Source organism: Erinaceus europaeus, chromosome 16 (genome assembly GCF_950295315.1).
Source record: "Erinaceus europaeus chromosome 16, mEriEur2.1, whole genome shotgun sequence".
Taxonomy (NCBI): Eukaryota; Metazoa; Chordata; class Mammalia; order Eulipotyphla; family Erinaceidae; genus Erinaceus; species Erinaceus europaeus.
The window spans coordinates 34183077-34200861 of NC_080177.1; the positions used below are offsets into that span (position 1 = coordinate 34183077).

At 35.0% G+C, this 17785-nt stretch overlaps 1 protein-coding gene across 7 annotated transcripts in view; it reads right to left on the reverse strand.

Moving 5' to 3' along the window:
• Window positions 1-6004: 6004 nt before the first annotated feature.
• LRRC9 (leucine rich repeat containing 9) overlaps window positions 6005-17785 on the reverse strand; it is a 96890-nt gene continuing 85109 nt past the window's right edge. For 6 of the 7 annotated variants that reach the window (XM_016186492.2, XM_060174875.1, XM_060174877.1 and 3 more), the window contains 6 exons: window positions 15736-15872; window positions 13179-13396; window positions 12070-12138; window positions 11221-11361; window positions 9888-10032; window positions 6005-6229 (listed from right to left, as the gene is read on the reverse strand). In XM_016186492.2, coding sequence (XP_016041978.2) covers window positions 6057-6229; window positions 9888-10032; window positions 11221-11361; window positions 12070-12138; window positions 13179-13396; window positions 15736-15872 — 883 coding nt within the window. In that variant the 3' untranslated portion in view covers window positions 6005-6056. The remainder of the gene's footprint in view (window positions 6230-9887; window positions 10033-11220; window positions 11362-12069; window positions 12139-13178; window positions 13397-15735; window positions 15873-17785) is intronic. The other variant, XM_060174876.1, reaches the window with a different exon arrangement.

Consider the following 17785-nt stretch of genomic DNA (forward strand, 5'->3'; position numbering starts at 1 on the left):
AACCTGGTGGCTGAAAAGAGAGTTAACATATAAATCCAAACAAATTGTTGACTAATCATTAACCTAAAGGCTGGAATAGTGCAGATGAAGAGTTGGGGTTGGTCTCCATTTTGTGGATAGCTAGTTGGCCTATTTTAGTTAAATTCCAAAGGGCCTGTGGCTATACTAGGTTTTTGTTTTTTTTTCTTTTCTTTTTCTTTTTTTCCCCCAGAGCCTGAAATCTGATATGCAGGTGGATCCTAGTTATAGTATGGGGAGACTATGTCATGGCTGGAAAAAGGACCAGAAAGCTGAATCAGGGAAGAGAGTAGCTCCCAAATATGAGAAAGGTGTATAAATATTGTTGACTGTAAACCCCATCGATTTGATGTAATCTGGGGCCCATATTCAGCTAGGAGCCTATGTGACCTCTGCATCCCTGTAGACCTGAGCTCACATTCTGTGGTCATGAGTAGGAACATTCCAAGCTGCCCCAAATTCAGGACCCATCTTCAGGTAGAAGATAGAATATTTTGTCTAGCCTCCCTTTGGAGGATGGAACATTCTCTACCATTGTTGATCCAAGTTGAGGGCAAGGTCCTATGGGGGCCCACAAAGGGGTCTATTTTGTTGTTCCTGATAGAGATGACCGGTAACAATGGAGAGAGGGATTTATTTGAGGTCTAGGCCCATTATGTCTGTTTGGGAACCTAAGGACTTCCTGAATAGGGCATTTTATAGAAACTTACACTCTGTAACATGACTAACAGATTGAATGTCTGCTAATATTAAATAATTATCAAATGTGTGTTATCTTATGAGTAAATCATGAAATGTTGTTACTTAAGTATAAGGATTATTTTAAATTAGTCATGAGTACTTAGGAAACATGCACAGAGTGTTCACTAAGTATTCTGGGCAAAAGTATGCTCTCAGTCATAGTTATTTTATTCAAAATTATAACATTAGAAGTAAAGAATAAAGTTCTTGTGGTCAGGTGGTGGTGCACCTAGTAGAGTGTACATACTACCATGTGCAAGAAACTGAGTTCATGCTCCTGGTTTTCCTCTGTGGAGGGGCTGGGGAGCTTCAGAAGCAGTAGAACAGTGCTACAGGTATCTCTTTTCTCTGCCTCTCTCTCTAATTTTCTCACCCTCTATCAAATAAAAAAAGGGGGGGTGGAATGACCTCTGGTAGCCGTGAGTCTTCATATAGGCACTGAGCACCAGCAATAATGCTGGTTGCAAAAAAAAGTTTCATTGAACAATTAACTACAGATAATCTTCATATACAGAAATCAGAAGGTGACATTAATACCATCTGTATTCAGTTCAGTATTGTAGGGTAGTATTCATGCATAAAACTCCCTAATTTCTGGGGGAAAATCAAATTTTTAGTTTTCAGGTTGTAGAATTGTCTTGTATGTTATATAATCATGCATATAACTGCATGGAAAATAAAGTCTACAAAGACATTTGCTGGGAGGAAAGAACAAATAATGCATAAATACACATACATATATACACACAAAAATACATATCTGAAGCTAAATAACTGGAGGAAAATAGTGTTTGTGTTTACATCTTTAGGGCTCTACAACAACTGATTAAATAACCAATTAGCAAAGATTAAATGTCAATCTACTTGTTGAATAAAAAAATGAGTTTAGGGGCCAGGTGGTGGTACACCTGGTTGAGCACACATGTTACAGTGCTCAAGGACCCAGGTTTGAGTCCCTGGTCTCCACCTGCAGAGGGAAAGCTTCAGGAGTGGTGAAACAGTGCTGCAGGTGTCTGTCTGTCTCTTTCTCTCTATCCCACTCTTCCTTCTCGATTTCTGGCTGTCTCTATCCAATAAATAAAGATAATAAAAAAAAGAGTTTAGAGTTGAAAAAATTAGGATTAGGACTGGTGCCTGCTATCTTTTTTTAAAGATCAAATGAAAATGGCACATACTATGCCACTTTATAGGGTCTGAATTGGGAAAAAAACATGTAAACTGTGGGTCAATGTTTACTAAACTAAAACACCACTTGCTTGTTTTGTTGTAAATAAATTGTGAAATACTATAAGTATTTTTTTAATTATATAATTTCTGAGTCTAGAACAGGGGCCAGGAAAATAGTCTCTTTCTCTCTATCCCACTCTTCCCTCTTGATTTCTGGCTGTCTCTATCCAATAAATAAAGATAATAAAAAAAAAGAGTTTAGAGTTGAAAAAATTAGGATTAAGATTGGTGCCTGCTATCTTCTTTTTAAAGATAAAATGAAAATGGCACATACTATGCCACTTTATAGGGTCTGAATTGGGAAAAACCATGTAAAATGTGGGTCAGTGTTTGCTAAACTAAAACACCACTTGCTTGTTTTGTTATAAATCAATTGTGAAATACTATAAGTACTTATTAGTTATTACAATTTCTGAGTCTAGAACAGGGGCCAGGAAGATAGTGTTGTGACAACACACAGGACTTGCATGAAAGAAGTTCCAGATTATATCCATGGTACCAGAGCTGATTGGCATTCTGGTCAGACAAAAAAAAAAAATAGAGAAGCAGGGACACCTGGTTAAATGCACATGTTACAATGTGCAAGGACCCCGGTTCAAGCTCCTGGTCCCCACTTGCAGGGGAAAAGCTTTGTGAGTTGTGAAGCACTGCTGTAGGTGTCTCTCTGCCTCTCTCTCTCTCTCTCTCTCTCTATCTCCCCTAACCCTCTCAATTTCTGGCTGCATATATTCAATAAATAAAGACAAAAAAATTAGAGAAGACTCAAATTTTCTCCTATAAAAACATCCCTCATGGGGCTGGGTGGTGGCACAAATGACTGCACACATTACCATGCTCAGGACCTGGGTTAAAGCACCTAGATTCCATCTGTTGAGTGAGAGCTTCACAAGCAGTGAAACAATGCTGCAGATGTCTTTTTCCCTCCCTTCTCAATTTCTCTCTACCCTATCAAATATAAGAAAAACAAAATTATGGGAGTCGGACAGTAGCGCAGCGGGTTAAGTGCAAATGGCACAAAGTGCAAGGACCAGCATAAGGATCCTGGCTGGAGTCTCCAGCTCCACACCTGCAGGGGAGTCACTTCAAAAGTGGTGAAGCAGGTCTGCAGCTGTCTTTCCCTCTCTCTCGGTCTTCCCCTCGTCTCTCCATTTCTCTCTATCATATCCAACCATGACTACAACAATAAAATAATAAGGGCGACAAAAAGGAATAAATATAAAAAATATAAAAAAAGAAAAAAAAATTTTAAAAGTTCTAAAAATCCCTCATGTTGCTATATTTTTGTTTTGTTGACTAGAAAAGGTATGAGGTTATAGCCATTTCTTTTTGAACTACATATAAGAAGAGCTTAATATAGCTAGACAATCCCAGGGGGTATGCTGTACATAATTTTTATGTACATTAATTATGTACATTAATACATAATTTTTGTGTCATTTGTTGTTATGGTGGAAGACTTTTCAAAACCATTGTGCCAAATTATGTTAGTAATATTCTGCCTCATTGCTTTTATTTGCAATATTGTATATTTCAGTTAATATGTCCTTAAGTTTGGGTTTGTATCTGTTTTCAGTAGAGCACTTAGCAGTGCTTGTAAACATGCTTATAATTAGTCTTATTGCTATTATCAAATTATGTCTTACTAATTGTTTATTTTCAATAAGGAATTCAGATGTAATTTAAAATAAAGTAGATAAAATAGTATCAGAACAGGATAACAAAATAGATGAACTCCAGAAAACAGTAGAGGGGAGAGAGAATAGAATCAATGAAGCTGAAGACAGAATTAGCAAAGATCGAGGACAAATTAGAAACAACAAAAAAGAAGTAAGAGATCTCAAAAAGAGATTAAGAGATACCGTAAACAACAACAGAGTCCTATGGGATGACTTCAAAATAAACAATATACGCATTATTGGCTTACCAGAGGAAGAAAGCATTCTTCAGGTCATAATAGCTGAAAACTTCTCTAATCTAGACAACATCAACATAAAAGACATAAAGATTCAAGAAGCCCAGAGGGTCCCAAACAGAATTAACCCAGACTTAAAGACACCAAGACACATCATATTTAGAATGGAAAAGAATAAGGATAAAGAAAGGATCCTGAAGGCTGCAAGAGAAAAACAAAGAGTCACCTACAGAGGAAAACCCATAAAATTAGCAGCAGACTTCTTCACACAAACACTACAGGCCAGAAGAGAATGGCAAGATATCTATCGAGTGCTCAATGAGAAAGGCTTTCAACCAAGACTACTATATCGTGCTAGACTGTCATTCAGACTAGATGGAGGCATCAAAACCTTCTCAGACAAGCAACAGTTGAAGGAATCAACTATCACCAAGACTTCCCTGAAAGAAGTTCTGAAAAGTCTTCTATAAACAGTCAGACCATCATAAGTAAGACATATATCAGAACACTCTAAAACTCTACAAGAATGGCATTAAAATATCTTCAGTCTTTGATATCAATAAATGTCAATGGCCTGAATTCACCTAACTCAACAAGACAAACACAGACTTAAAGTGAAAGGATGGAAAACTATCATACAAGCCAATGGCCTACAAAAAAGGGCAGGAACAGCTATTCTCATATCTGACATGAAAGACTTTAAAATAGGTAAGACTAAAAAAGATAGGAATGGACACTACCTAATGCTCAGAGGATCAGTCAATCAAGAGGACTTAACAATTATTTACATCTATGCACCCAATGAGAAGCCATCTAAAACTACATGCAGTGTTGGACTACCAACTTAAAGCTTTTAAGTAGAAGACTTCACGAATCATGTTCATTTGTATCAAAATATGACTAAGTCATTAACTTAATGACCTGTATTTAGTAAGTAATTATGTAAATTTGAAACAATTTTTATTGATTTGTGATGTATCCTAGTTTATGCTTATATTTAAAAAATATTTCCATTGAAATATAATTATCAAAGATCTGCATTTTAAATGTGCCTACATATTTATTTATTTATTTATTAGGACAGAAATTAAGAGGGTATAGGGGGAGATAAAGAGGGAGAGAGACACTTTCAGACCTACTTCACCTTTTGTGACATGATCCTCCTGCAGGTAGGAAACCAGGGAATTGAACCAGGATCCTTGTACTTCATGCTATGTGCACTTAACCCAGTGCACTGCCACTCAGCCCCTTGTCTATACATTTTGAAGTTATGTTCTTTTCAGTTACTAAAACTCCTTGTACAATTTCATCACTTCTTGTCAATCATTATTAAGTCACTAATAAAAAAGCCAAACAATTCATAACTATGGAAACAATTGAGAAATAATATACTCATTAATAATGTTTCGTATATGAAACATCCTACCCTTTCTTAGAGCATGTCTAGATTCATTCTAGTTACCTTCAGCAAGCTTTACTGATACCATGATTTTCATCTAAACAATTCCGAAGATAGTCCTGACTTAGAAAATGTTTAAAACTATAATACTAAAAAACTAATTTGTAAGTTCAACTATCAAAACTCAACCTGATTTCCTAATAATTGTTTCATAAGAAATGTATGCTTTAGTAACCCCAATCAGACATCCTATCAATGAAAAGTATTCTTATCTTCTAATATTATCTTAGTCTCTTCAGCTGACAAGCAACAAATACTAAAATTTTCTAAATAAATACTTGTAAGACCAGGACTAAATATTTCAATAATTTCTGAGCTTTGTTTCATGATATGTCTTTTAAAATTTTATAGTATTTGTAATGTTCTAAAACAGTAATTCAAATAAATAATTAAGAAAATCATAGTCACTAACTTGGAAGATAATAAAATAAAAAGTAGTTCCCATGTAAATATTAAAGTGTTCTATTCTGCCTTGATAGCGATTTCTAAATCTTTCTGAATTATAATGCCAATAATCCAGATCTAGGGAAAATGTTGGTGAATGTGACAGAAGGAACTCCATAGGATCGGACAAGTCTTTCCCAGTTCTTAGTTTCCCCCAATTTTAGTACATAAAAGATTCCCTATTTTTATACACAACTAGAAAATTTGGGCATTAACTCTTTTTAATGGAAAATGATGTTGAAACACAGAATAGCTTTACCGTTCCTCATCTTGATTACTCTGGTACATTTGTGCAGTTGAAGATGGTATGTTCTGATTTGATAACATAGATGGAGAGAGATTTATTCCTTTGAATTGTCGAAATGCTATTTCTGCATGGATATTCCGAGGGTTATTTGCCAGCATCCCTGTGTTCTTGCTTTTTTTGTCTGAAATTAGGAATTATGAAAGAATGAGAAGAATCACATAACAAATTAAGTAATACAGTTTGACTGGCCTTCAGTTGAATGTATGCCATAAATATTTAACATAAAAATTTTCATATAGAACTGAATGTATTTCTAATACTTAAAAGTTTTTAAAACATCTCCAAGATTATGAATCTATTTGATTTTTAGGTAATTAAGAATATGTAAATATCCAGAACTGAGTGCTATAATAAATGTTCACATTCAGTGTTCATACTTTCAAAAGTAAAAATTGGAATAACAATTAGAAAAATTGGACAAAATATAGCTTTTTAAGAAAACATTAAAACAATAGTTGTACAAGAACAATATTAAAGAATATTGTACAATGAATACTAAAGAAGTGAAGAATGCCTTCTAATTGATAATGTTCCTAAAGATGGCATTATACCTGGTTTTTTTTTTTTTGCCTCCAGGGTTATTTGGGGCTTGGTGCCTGCACTACGAACCCACTGCTCTTGGAGGCCATTTTTTCCATATTGTTTCCCTTGTTATTGTTATTCTTGCTGTTAGATAGGACAGAGAGAAATTGAGTGGAGAGGGGAAGATAAGAGAGAAAGAGAGAAAGATAAGACACCTGCAAACCTGCTTGCCAGTTGTGAAGCGACCCTCCCCCCACCCCACCCCCGCAAGTGGGGAGCCAGAGGCTCAAACCTGGATCGTAATTTCTCTTAGTACAATGTGCGCTTAACCTGCTACACTACTGCCCGACCCCCATTATACTAATTTTTAAAAAAATAGGTATTTGTCTTTCAGGTTACTTTGCTTTAAAAGATCAGTTATATTGTAGAATTTCATGCCTCTTCAGAAGATTGTGCCACACAACATTCATCACCAAAGTATCAATCCCTTCACCAAAGTCCACTAGACCCTGTCCACTTTTGTAACCCAACCCTTCTTCCTAATCTCTGTTGGTAATTACAGTTTTGCAGGCCACTTTCATTTTCATTACAGGTTCACTTTTACTTGACATTGTTCCCTTGCTTTGCTTTACATAAGTGAAATCACCAAGTATTTTCTCTCTCTCCTCTCTCCCTTTCTTTCTTTCTTTCTTTCTTTCTTTCTTTCTTTCTTTCTTTCTTTCTTTCTTTCTTTCTTTCTTTCCTTTTTAACCAGAGCACTCACTGCTCAGCTCTGGCTTATGGTGGTGCGGAGGACTGTACCTGGGACTTTGGAGTCTCAGGCATGAGTCTCTCTTTGCATTACCATTATGCTATCTACCCCTCCCCCCAGTATTTTCTTTTTGTAGAAGTCCCTTCAGTATTTCTTGTAAAACTGGTTTGTTGATAATCAGTTCCTTTAACTGTTATTTGTTTGAAAAGCTTGTAATACTTAAAATTGCACAACCTAGTTAAATAGAGTATTCTTTGTTGGAGGTCTTTCCATTCAAAACTGTGAGTATATGACGTCACTCTTTTATGGCATTTAGGGTTTCGATTGAGAAATCAATTGATAGTATTACAATGGTTCTCTTGTATGTGACTCTGTTTCTTCTCTTGGATTCTCTTGTCTTTAAGTTAGCTCTTTTAATTATACATTTTAGTATGTATTTGTTTGGGTTTATTTTGTTTGAAACATTTTGTGCTTGCTGGATCTTAGTGTCTGTTCCCACCCTTATTTGGTGGAAATTCTTGGCTATTATTATTATTATTATTTGCCTTCAGGATTATTGCTGGGGCTCGGTGCCTGCACCACGAACTCACTGTCCTGGAGACCATTTTTTCCCCTTTTGTTGCCCATGTTGTTTTTTATCATTGTTGTGATTATTATTATTGTTGTTGTTGCTGTCGTTGGGTAGGACAGAGAGAAATAGAGGAGGGGAGACAGAGAGTGGGAAAGATACCTACAGACCTGCTTCACCTCCTGTGAAGCGACTCCCCTGAGGTGGGGAGCTGGGGGCTCAAACCGGAATCCTTATGCAGGTTCTTGCCACGTGTGCTTAACCCACTGCACTACTGCTGGACTCCCGGCTATTATTTTTTTAAATAAGAATTATATTTCTTTCTCTTTCTTGCACTCCTGTGGTATAAATGTACCTCTTGATGCTACCCACCCACACACATACATACACACACGCACATATACATGTATAATGAATAGAGACAGAGGAGCAGGAGACTAAATTCAACTTGGCATGTCCAGTTTCATTAATAATTATATTTACTAGTCATAAACATAAAAATTCTCATTGTGACTAAAACCTTGAAGATAGAGTATATTAAAATATGAACAGTTAGTTATGTTGCCTGTTATAATAAATTGTTTTAGGCTTTTTAAAATTCAGATTTATAAAATCTTTAAGCACGTAGAGTAACTATTCTAGTTGGCTCCTAAATCACTTTTTGACTTTTGTCGAGAAGTTGTATTCTCTATCAATATCAGAGGCAACGTAGAAAGGTAAAATAATGGAAAAGGTGAGCCCTCAGAGGAGGTGTAGCTCTACTTCAGTTTCACCAAAAATGATTGTCACTGAAGATCTTGAATTACGGAAAAGGCTTTTTCTAAGTCAGAATGAAAATGGACCTTGAGAGCTTGTTTGGAGGTTCAAGCAGGGGAGCGCAGCTACTCGCATACCCTGGACTAAAGACCTGTTGACCTAACGGTTTCTATTCCAGAAAGGCCTTCCTCTTTGGTCCCTCTTTGGGAGGGATGCACATGGAACGGTGAGGAAAGAAGGGGACACCCACCTAGCCACCTAGCCAGCCTGCCAGATCAGCGGACTCAACCCTGGCAATCAATGGGGTGACAGATATCGCAGCCAGATCGCCCTCACATCCTCCGAATGAAAATGTATATAATAAAATAATTATGGGAGTCGGGCTGTAGAGCAGCGGGTTAAGCGCAGGTGGCGCAAAGCACAAGGACCGGCATGAGGATCCTGGTTCGAACCCCGGCTCCCCACCTGCAGGGGAGTCACTTCACAGGCGGTGAAGCAGGTCTGCAGGTGTCTATCTTTCTCTCCTCCTCTCTGTCTTCCCCTCCTCTCTCCATTTCTCTCTGTCCTATCCAACAACGACAACAACAATAATAACTACAACAATTAAAAAAAACAAGGGCAACAAAGGGAATAAATAAATAAAATATTAAAAAAATAATAAAATAATTATATTTCCATGATCTATTATTTTAGTATACTTCCTCTTTTAAAGTTTTAACTATTAAAACTCTTACTGAGAATGGCTTCTCAGATAATTTTCTTGTATTTTTAAGAAAAAAATAGTATGATTTTTGTAAACTATTTTCCTAACCCCAGATTCTGAAACCTATACTTTCAAACCTTTGATTTTTTACTACATTAAAACAGATGTATTCACAAATTAGTAGTCATCATTTGTTATGCAATACATAAAAGAAACAAAAAAACTTTGAAAATGAATTCTAGAAAATCTGCATGTTTCAAAGTTCAAATTACAAATCAGCGTCTAGTTATGATGTGTTAATAATAGAACAAAATAAAAAATATGGTAGACTCTTTGAAACTAGTCTGGCCATATGAAACTTGAGCAAACATGAACTTCTAGGAAATATAAATTTAAAACATACAATTTTATATTAGAAATTGATATAAGATTTTCATTCCAATTTTTGTTACATTCACTGTAAGTCTCTCTCAAAATACCTTCAGCTTCAGGAGATAAATTGAAGTCAGATCCCATGTAATGACTGAATGTATTGGGTAGAATTACATTTGTTATCTTTAAGGGAGGAACTTTCACTTGGCCAAATGATCCACTATCCATAGGAGAGCTGAGAACAGGAATAATCTACAAAATAAAAATTAAGAACATTTTACTTCTAGAACTCAGATAAATAGTCATACTTGATATAATAAAAAAATTGTAGGTCAGGAGTTATTTCCCTAAATACAGAGTAGATAATAGACAAAAATTGTGAAATGGAATCTTTTAAGCAGTTAACTTCATCAGAAACTTATGTTCAGTTTTTTTTTTTTTTCCAGACTGCCTTAAACTCATCAACAGAATTTAGTATGAGGGTACTCGCACCTTTCCAAGGCTATTAAGAAGGTAAGTATAGATTTAAGAAAAGGTGAATTAGATCTTTTCCTTTTTTATAATTCTTTTGTTATTAATGAGTTTGTATGGTAATACTTTTATTTTCTACATCATTGTATTCTTCACATTTCATCAGGTGCCTGGCCAGTTAGTTAAAAAAAAAACAAGTAGAGGAACTGGGGACTAAGTAAAACATAAGGAGCCAGGTGGTGGTGCACCTGGTTAAGTGCACTCACTACAGTGCCCAAGGACCCAGGTTCAAGGCTCTGGCCCCCACCTGCAGGGGGAAAGCTTCATGAGTGGCGAAGGAGAGCTACATGTATCTCTTAGTCTCTCTCCTTCTCTGTATCTCCCTCTCCTCTCAATTTCTCTGTCTCTATCCAATAATAAATTAAATGAAAAAATAAAGAAAAAGGAAAAACAATAATTTCTTTTAATGAATGTTCAGACTCTTTAGATAATGTCTACATTTTATAGCTTAGTTGACTAGTAAGAGGCTTTAAAAGAGAATTTTAGGAATCAGCAAATAGTGAAATATTTTAGTCAGGATATTCTTGGTTTCCCTAGAAATTTATTCCTGTTCTGCTATAAGGCCAACTTTGCTTACACTCTATCATTCTAATTTTAGTATATGTGCTACCGAAGTGAACACAGCTTATACTCTAGTAAAAAACAAAAAACAAACAAAAAAACCAAGGCACCCAAATTTAAAATTATTTGCTTTACATCAAAAGTATGTGATTAGAAGGATCTTCTCTGACTTCTGTGTATGTGCCCTATTTATATCAAACAGCTTTATACAGTGATCACTAAAAGATACTAAAATAATATTAAAATATTAGCTAGTCTTAAGAAAAAAATGCACAAGATTAAATATAATGTTAATTTACTAGTAATTTAAATATGTTAAAAGACAACTATAAACAATATAACTATTACTGAATTTTTCTTTGCTTGTAGTTCAGAAAAGTGAAATTCAGCTTTTGCTCTGTCATCTGAATTCACAGGAATTCCATCTAGCATCTGTAAATTAGGCATTCGAAATATGATCACATGGCGATGTAGCATTTTCCTGCAAATCTAAATAAAATTAAAAAGAATTTAATCCTTAAGAAACCTTTTATTTCATTTGAGCAAAACCATCCAGTAGTTTTAAAAACAGCCAATGCAGTGGAAAAAAAAAATAAGGTGGAACGAGAAAGAAGATTAGAGGTGTCTACTCTATCCTAAATTAAGACTTAATCTAAAACTTCAGTAAATATTTTATTACACTAAAATGTTTTATTTGTCTTTGCTGGAGTTTCACTGCACTGGGCTAACTTTTTTTAGGTAGATAGGTAGGGAGGGAGGGAGAGAGGGAGGGAGAGAGAGAGTGAGCATGCATGAGAGAGATCAAGACAGGATAGAAGAGACACCACTGTACTAAATCTCCCTATTGCTTTAATACTCTGATGTAATGTACTGGTGCTCAGACTGACATTAGGTGCATGCTAAAGTTATGTCACTGCAGCTATTTAGTCACTCCAGAACACTAAATCACTGAGACAGGGATAGATAAATTGGTCAATTAATGCAAGGTATTGCCATGAAACAGATGTTCTTTTTTATGATAAAGGCAGTTTACATTGTGATTAGTTAGAGGCAGGTAGTACTCGACAAATTATGGTTGGATAATAGTATGTGCATATAGAAACAGATAAAAGCATCTCATTCTATTATGTAATATAAGTTACATACAACTAAAGGAAGTTAACTAATGAGTAAGAAAGGTAAAGATAACATACTCACTGGATTGCCATAAACTGTAAGCTCTCTGAGGGAAGAGATAGCATCAAGTTTTTCCAGTTCTGCCATATCCTATTTAAAAGTTAAATATGTTATTATTTGGTTGGATCAATATTTTCAAATAGAGGTTGACTTGAAATTATCATGGATAAGTGTTGGGTTACAGTTAGCTTATTTGAGTCCTCTGAAGTCAGTTTGACTTATTCTATATTATTGATTCAAGAAAGATTTTGTGTACAACAGAGTTGAAATACTTGATTGACAAAGATGATGTTCTATGGGAAATACACCATATATAAACAGTTGTAAAGGACAACATTTTTAGAATTCAGGATATACTTGACTATTTCCCCCAAAGGATTGACTCAGAAGTGTGGAAAATAACGTGAATCCTGTTATGTTTGCCAGGAAAACCTGACTGTAGCTAAATGACTTGAATTCACTACTAGATGGGATACTTGCTTATCTGTTTAACCTTGGTGAGAGTTTCTAAATACATTTTAGATTCTGCATAGTTATTTCTAAAAGTCTCTTTGTGACAAGATTTACTCAAACAAGTTCATCACCCCAAACACTTAGGAATGTTAGGGTTGTATATCAATTCTCTTTTCTACAGACTAGGGAGAGAGTCTGTGTATGATCATTTGGGTCAATGGCCTAGTATAAACTGGTTGACTCTTGATGAGGTAAAACTGGGGTAGGATCTTCTCCAAGGAAGCCCTGAGTGGAAGCAGATGGGATATCAAAGTCAAGCCAGCATCTATGATAAGGAGTTAATTTAAGTGTCAGAACAAGTACTAGAGCCAAGTTTGAGCTTGAAGGGCCAGAGGAAGTCTGGGATTGAGACACAAAAACATATTGGACAAAGAACAATAAGGAACAAATAAGATCTGTCAGAGAGAACTGTTAAAAAGAGCCATAGAACATTTGTTAGCATGTGGGCACACACAGGTTGGACAATTTTTTAAAGGGTAGAAGCAGGGTGTATATCTTTGCAGAACAGGACATTTAAATGGCATATAAATGATAAGTAGCATACAAATTTTTCATTGAAACTTATGTCCAGAGAAATCAAGCCCTATAAATATAACAAAAAACTAAAAAAAAGTTACCTGTATTTTATTATATCCTAGGAAAAGTTTCTCAAGTTTTACCAGAGCTTGTAATTTGCTGAGTTCTCGTAGTCTGTTTTCCTCCAGGTGAAGTGTCAACAGAGAGCTTGGTTTGGCAAAAGCACTATCGTTAAATGTTTTAATGCGGTTATGGTCCACTACCAGTTCCTGAAGAACTGCTAAATTGTCAAGTCCTTCAACTTGGGTGATTTCATTTCCTGAAAAAAAGATGTCAAGTAAGACTAGATTTCTCAGAACTAAGGCTTGAACCCAACCCTCACTGCAGTTGGAGAAGCTTCAGTATTATGGTGTCTTTCCCCCTTCTCTCTATTTCTCATCCAAATATTAATTAAGCCCACACTATTAAGATCAAATGATATTTAGCACACTCAGGGTGGTATGACTGTAGACGCCCTCTCTGCCTCTTTCTTTCTACCCTAAAAATTCAGGCCAGAGTGGAGAAACCTCAGCAACAGTAACAACCTTCCTGAATAAAAAGTTAACTATCTGATTCTTATCAGATTATTTTAAAACAAGTATGAAAACTGTATTTCTAAGCAGAAATGAAAATGTAATTTATGGGAAAGTAGCATCATCATCCAATAACATTTACCAACATTTCTTCATTCTTTTAAAGACTAATATGTATTATACACGGTGTACCGAATTGACTAAACCTGTCTGTTCAGAAATTAGGTGTGAGTATAGTTGGTATTGCTGAAAACTTTGAGCTCACCCCTGACTGCATTGAAGGAAACTTTGGTCCTGTGTTCTTGTGCTCTTTCTCACTCTCTCTGCCTGTCTGCTTTTTTTGACTGAGAGAGAAAAAAAAGAGAAAGAAAGAAGAGAAAAGAAAGAAAGGAAAAGGAAAAGAAAACTTCAAGATAACTACGCTGAATGTGACTTTGGAAATCTTGAATTTTTACAATTAGCAGCATTTATCACGTTTGAAAACCTCCCACTAATTTAACCACGTAGTTTTGTAGCAATTTAACCCTTAATCCTGATATTTTAATTTGCTTTTCCATACTTTCACCCTACCCTTTACAGAAAATTAGACAAATCTAATAATATATTTACTATTTATTTTTTATTGCCACCAGAGTTATCACTAAGGCTCAGTGCCTGCATGAGTCCTGGCAGTCACCCCTCCCTCCACATACTTTTCCCTGTATTTTATTTGATAGGACAGAAAGAAATTGAGAGGAAAGGGGTTAAGAGGGAGACAGAGAGAGAGACACCCGCTGAGCTGCCTCACACACAGCTTGTGAAGCTTCCCCCCATTAAAGTAAGCATGTGGAGCTTGAACCCAGGTTTCTGTGCATGGTGATGCATGTTCTACCAGGTATGCCACCACCCAGCACATTCATTTTCTGTAGACTGAATAACTGTGCCCTGAGACTCTTCTACTCCACCCAATCCACAAAGCTCTGGGTCATGCTCACCTTCCTTCTAACTTCTATCAATCTTTTGAAGAGTTCTGGATAAATAGAGAGGTTAATGTTTCAATTCCTGTCTTCTCTAAACTTGTACTTAAGTTAGTAATCCATAGGACTGAATTCATCTTTTCAGTTATTTCTACAACTAGACCTTATTTTACAGCAAGACTGTAAATTATATAATTATAATCATGAGGTATTGCTATGTGTTTTGTAATAGCACAGCTCTAGGTTCAATAAGTACTTGTGATTTTTATTATTTTTATTTATTTCCTTTTGTTGCCCTTGTTTTATTGTTGTAGTTATTATTGTTGTTGTTACTGATGTTGTCGTTGATGGATAGGACAGAGAGAAATGGAGAGAAGAGGGGAAGGCAGAGAGGGGGAGAGAAAGACACCTGCAGACCTGCTTCACTACCTGTGAAGCGACTCCCCTGCAGGTGGGGAGCTGGGGGCTCGAACTCGGATCCTTACTCCAGTCCTTGCGTTTTGCAAAACTTGCGCTTAACCCACTGCTCTACTGCCCAACTCCCTACTTGTGATTTTTAAAATTGACTTTTAATTGAATATGGCATAGAAACAAAGTATGACATTGTACTGTACATAGCCCTAGAATACTGGATTCTATAGTTATAGAATATTGTCCTAAAATACAATATTTTACAATGCTAGAATGTTGTATTTATATTTGTACATATAACCAAGAATGCAATATTATATAACTATAGGATATTATATTTATTTGTTTTAAAAACCCAAGAAAAATCCATGTATAGCTACTAATTTTTTCTAAAACAATCAGTTTTAAGTAAAACTGATATATGAGAGAATGATTAAAAAAAATCAACTTTTTAACAAAATTTTTTATGATATTTATTTATTTATTTATTTTATAGAGACATCCAGAAATCAAGAGGAGAAGATGTGATAGGGAGAGGGACAGAGAGAGAGACACCTGCAGCTCTACTTCAGCACTCACAAAGCTTTCCCCTTGCAGGTGGGGAGAAGGGGTTCGAACCTGGGTCCTTGTACATTGTAACAAGTGTGCTCAACCAAGTGTGCCACCACCTGGCCCTATAAAATAAATTCTTAATAAAATACATCAAATATGTTACTCACCTTGTAGAAACAGGAATTTTAAATTTTTTAGTCTGTTAAGTTGTAGCTGAATTAAATTACAAATTCCATTGTAACCCAAATGAAGAACTTCTAAACTTTCCATTATTGGAGGCAAATTTTCACTATTTGTTGTGTCTCTGAAACACAGATGAATTTGAGCCTATAAACTTAATTTCAAGTGATATGTATTACAAAAATATAACATATTTACTCACTATAAATTAAAGTTAATAAAAGAGAAAAATAACTCATTATTTTAAAAAGTATATGCTATGTATATGTTATAAAACTATATTTTATTCTTTAAATTATTTTATATGACAAAGAATAAGAAGTACTAAAAGGGTTATTTAAAATTAAAATTAATAAGAGTAGAATTAAGTGAAAATTAAGAAGAGCGGAATTTAAAGTAAAAATTAAGAAGAATGGTAAGAACAGATGAATTCAGGTTGGAAAGGAATAAATAAAACTTTTAATTTTCATACAATATAATTTTGTATGAGACTATTATAAAGAATAAAACAGGAAATTATCTGCACTATGAAATAATTTATCAATGTAACAGAATAAAATAATAATGTTAAAAAATCAGTTGAGGGCTGACAAGATAGTTATTTGAAAGGGTTCTTGCTTTACTATGCATATGACATTTACTTCATAGGTATGGATAAAGAGGAGGAGGAGGAGAAAGTGGAAGAAGAGAGAAAATGGATAGAACAGAATTTTATTTATTTTTCATTTTTAAATTTTATTATCAGAGCACTACTCAACTTTTCCTTATGGTGGTAATGGGGATTGGACCTGGGACTTTGAAACTTCAGACATGAAAAGGGATAGAGTTTTTATCTGGAGAAATAACAGCCGAGAATTTCCCCCCAAATTTAAGAAGGAGACAGATGCTAAGATCCAGAAAGTTGAGAGTTTTAAACAAAATACACTCAAACAAATGCACTACAAGACACATTATAATTACAATGGCAAAGATCACAGCTAAAGAGAGAATCCTAAGAGCAGCAAGAGAAAGGCAAAGAGTAACAAGGCAATCTCTTTAAGACTACCAACTTATATCTCAATAGAAACTCTAAACAAGGACTGGCGTAATATATCCAAAATTTTGAATAGAGAAAATCTCTACCAAGAATGTTCTACCTAGCCAAGTTTTCACTCAGATTTGAAAGAGTGATAAAATAGTTCAATTTTTAGATACTTTTTTCTACCTATCTATAAAAAGAAATTTAGATCTCACATTTTATCTTGCAACATACACATTCAGTAACTTACAATGATTCATAGACCTAAATATAGGATAAAATCATGAAATTTTTTGAAAGAAACAGGGCAAGACATTGTTACCTTGAGTTAACAGAGTTCTCATACATAGTAAGAGATAAGGTTGATAAATTGGATTACCAAATTTAAATTAATTTAAAAGGCATCATGTAGGAAATTTAAAAAGTTGGCTGGGGGTAAAATATAATGATTATGAAAAAAACCTTTCATGCTTGAGGCTCTGAAGTTCAATCCATAGGACCACCATAAACCAGAGCTAAGTAATGCTCTTATCTCTCTTACTGTATTTTTCCCCTCTGTATCACTCTTTTTAAAACAAAGAAATTAATGAAAAACAAAAATAAAGTACAATGCCAAGGCAGTGACACTAATATTTAAATACTTGTAAAACTTAAATTACATATCATTGCCTGGCTAGATGACTCATGAGTATGGGTGCCACATCATGCATATTGATTCCAAATTCAGCCCCAACGTGGGCACTGCTATAGCATGGGGAAGCTCTAGGTCTGTGGTGTATCTCTATCCCTCTCTCTGCCTCTCTCTATCTGAAAAAAAAAAAAAAAAAACCATCCAAGAGTGATGAAATGATGCATGCATGAAAGCCCAACTGTATGAACCTGTAACAAGTGAGTAAGGCTGTCACTTGAATCTTTGAAACCAAGCACTTAACTTCTCCCTAGCTATGAAAAATTCTAAATGTCATCTTTTTTCAATAAAAATTAAATTTAATCTACATTGGCAGCATGCTGTTTAATGT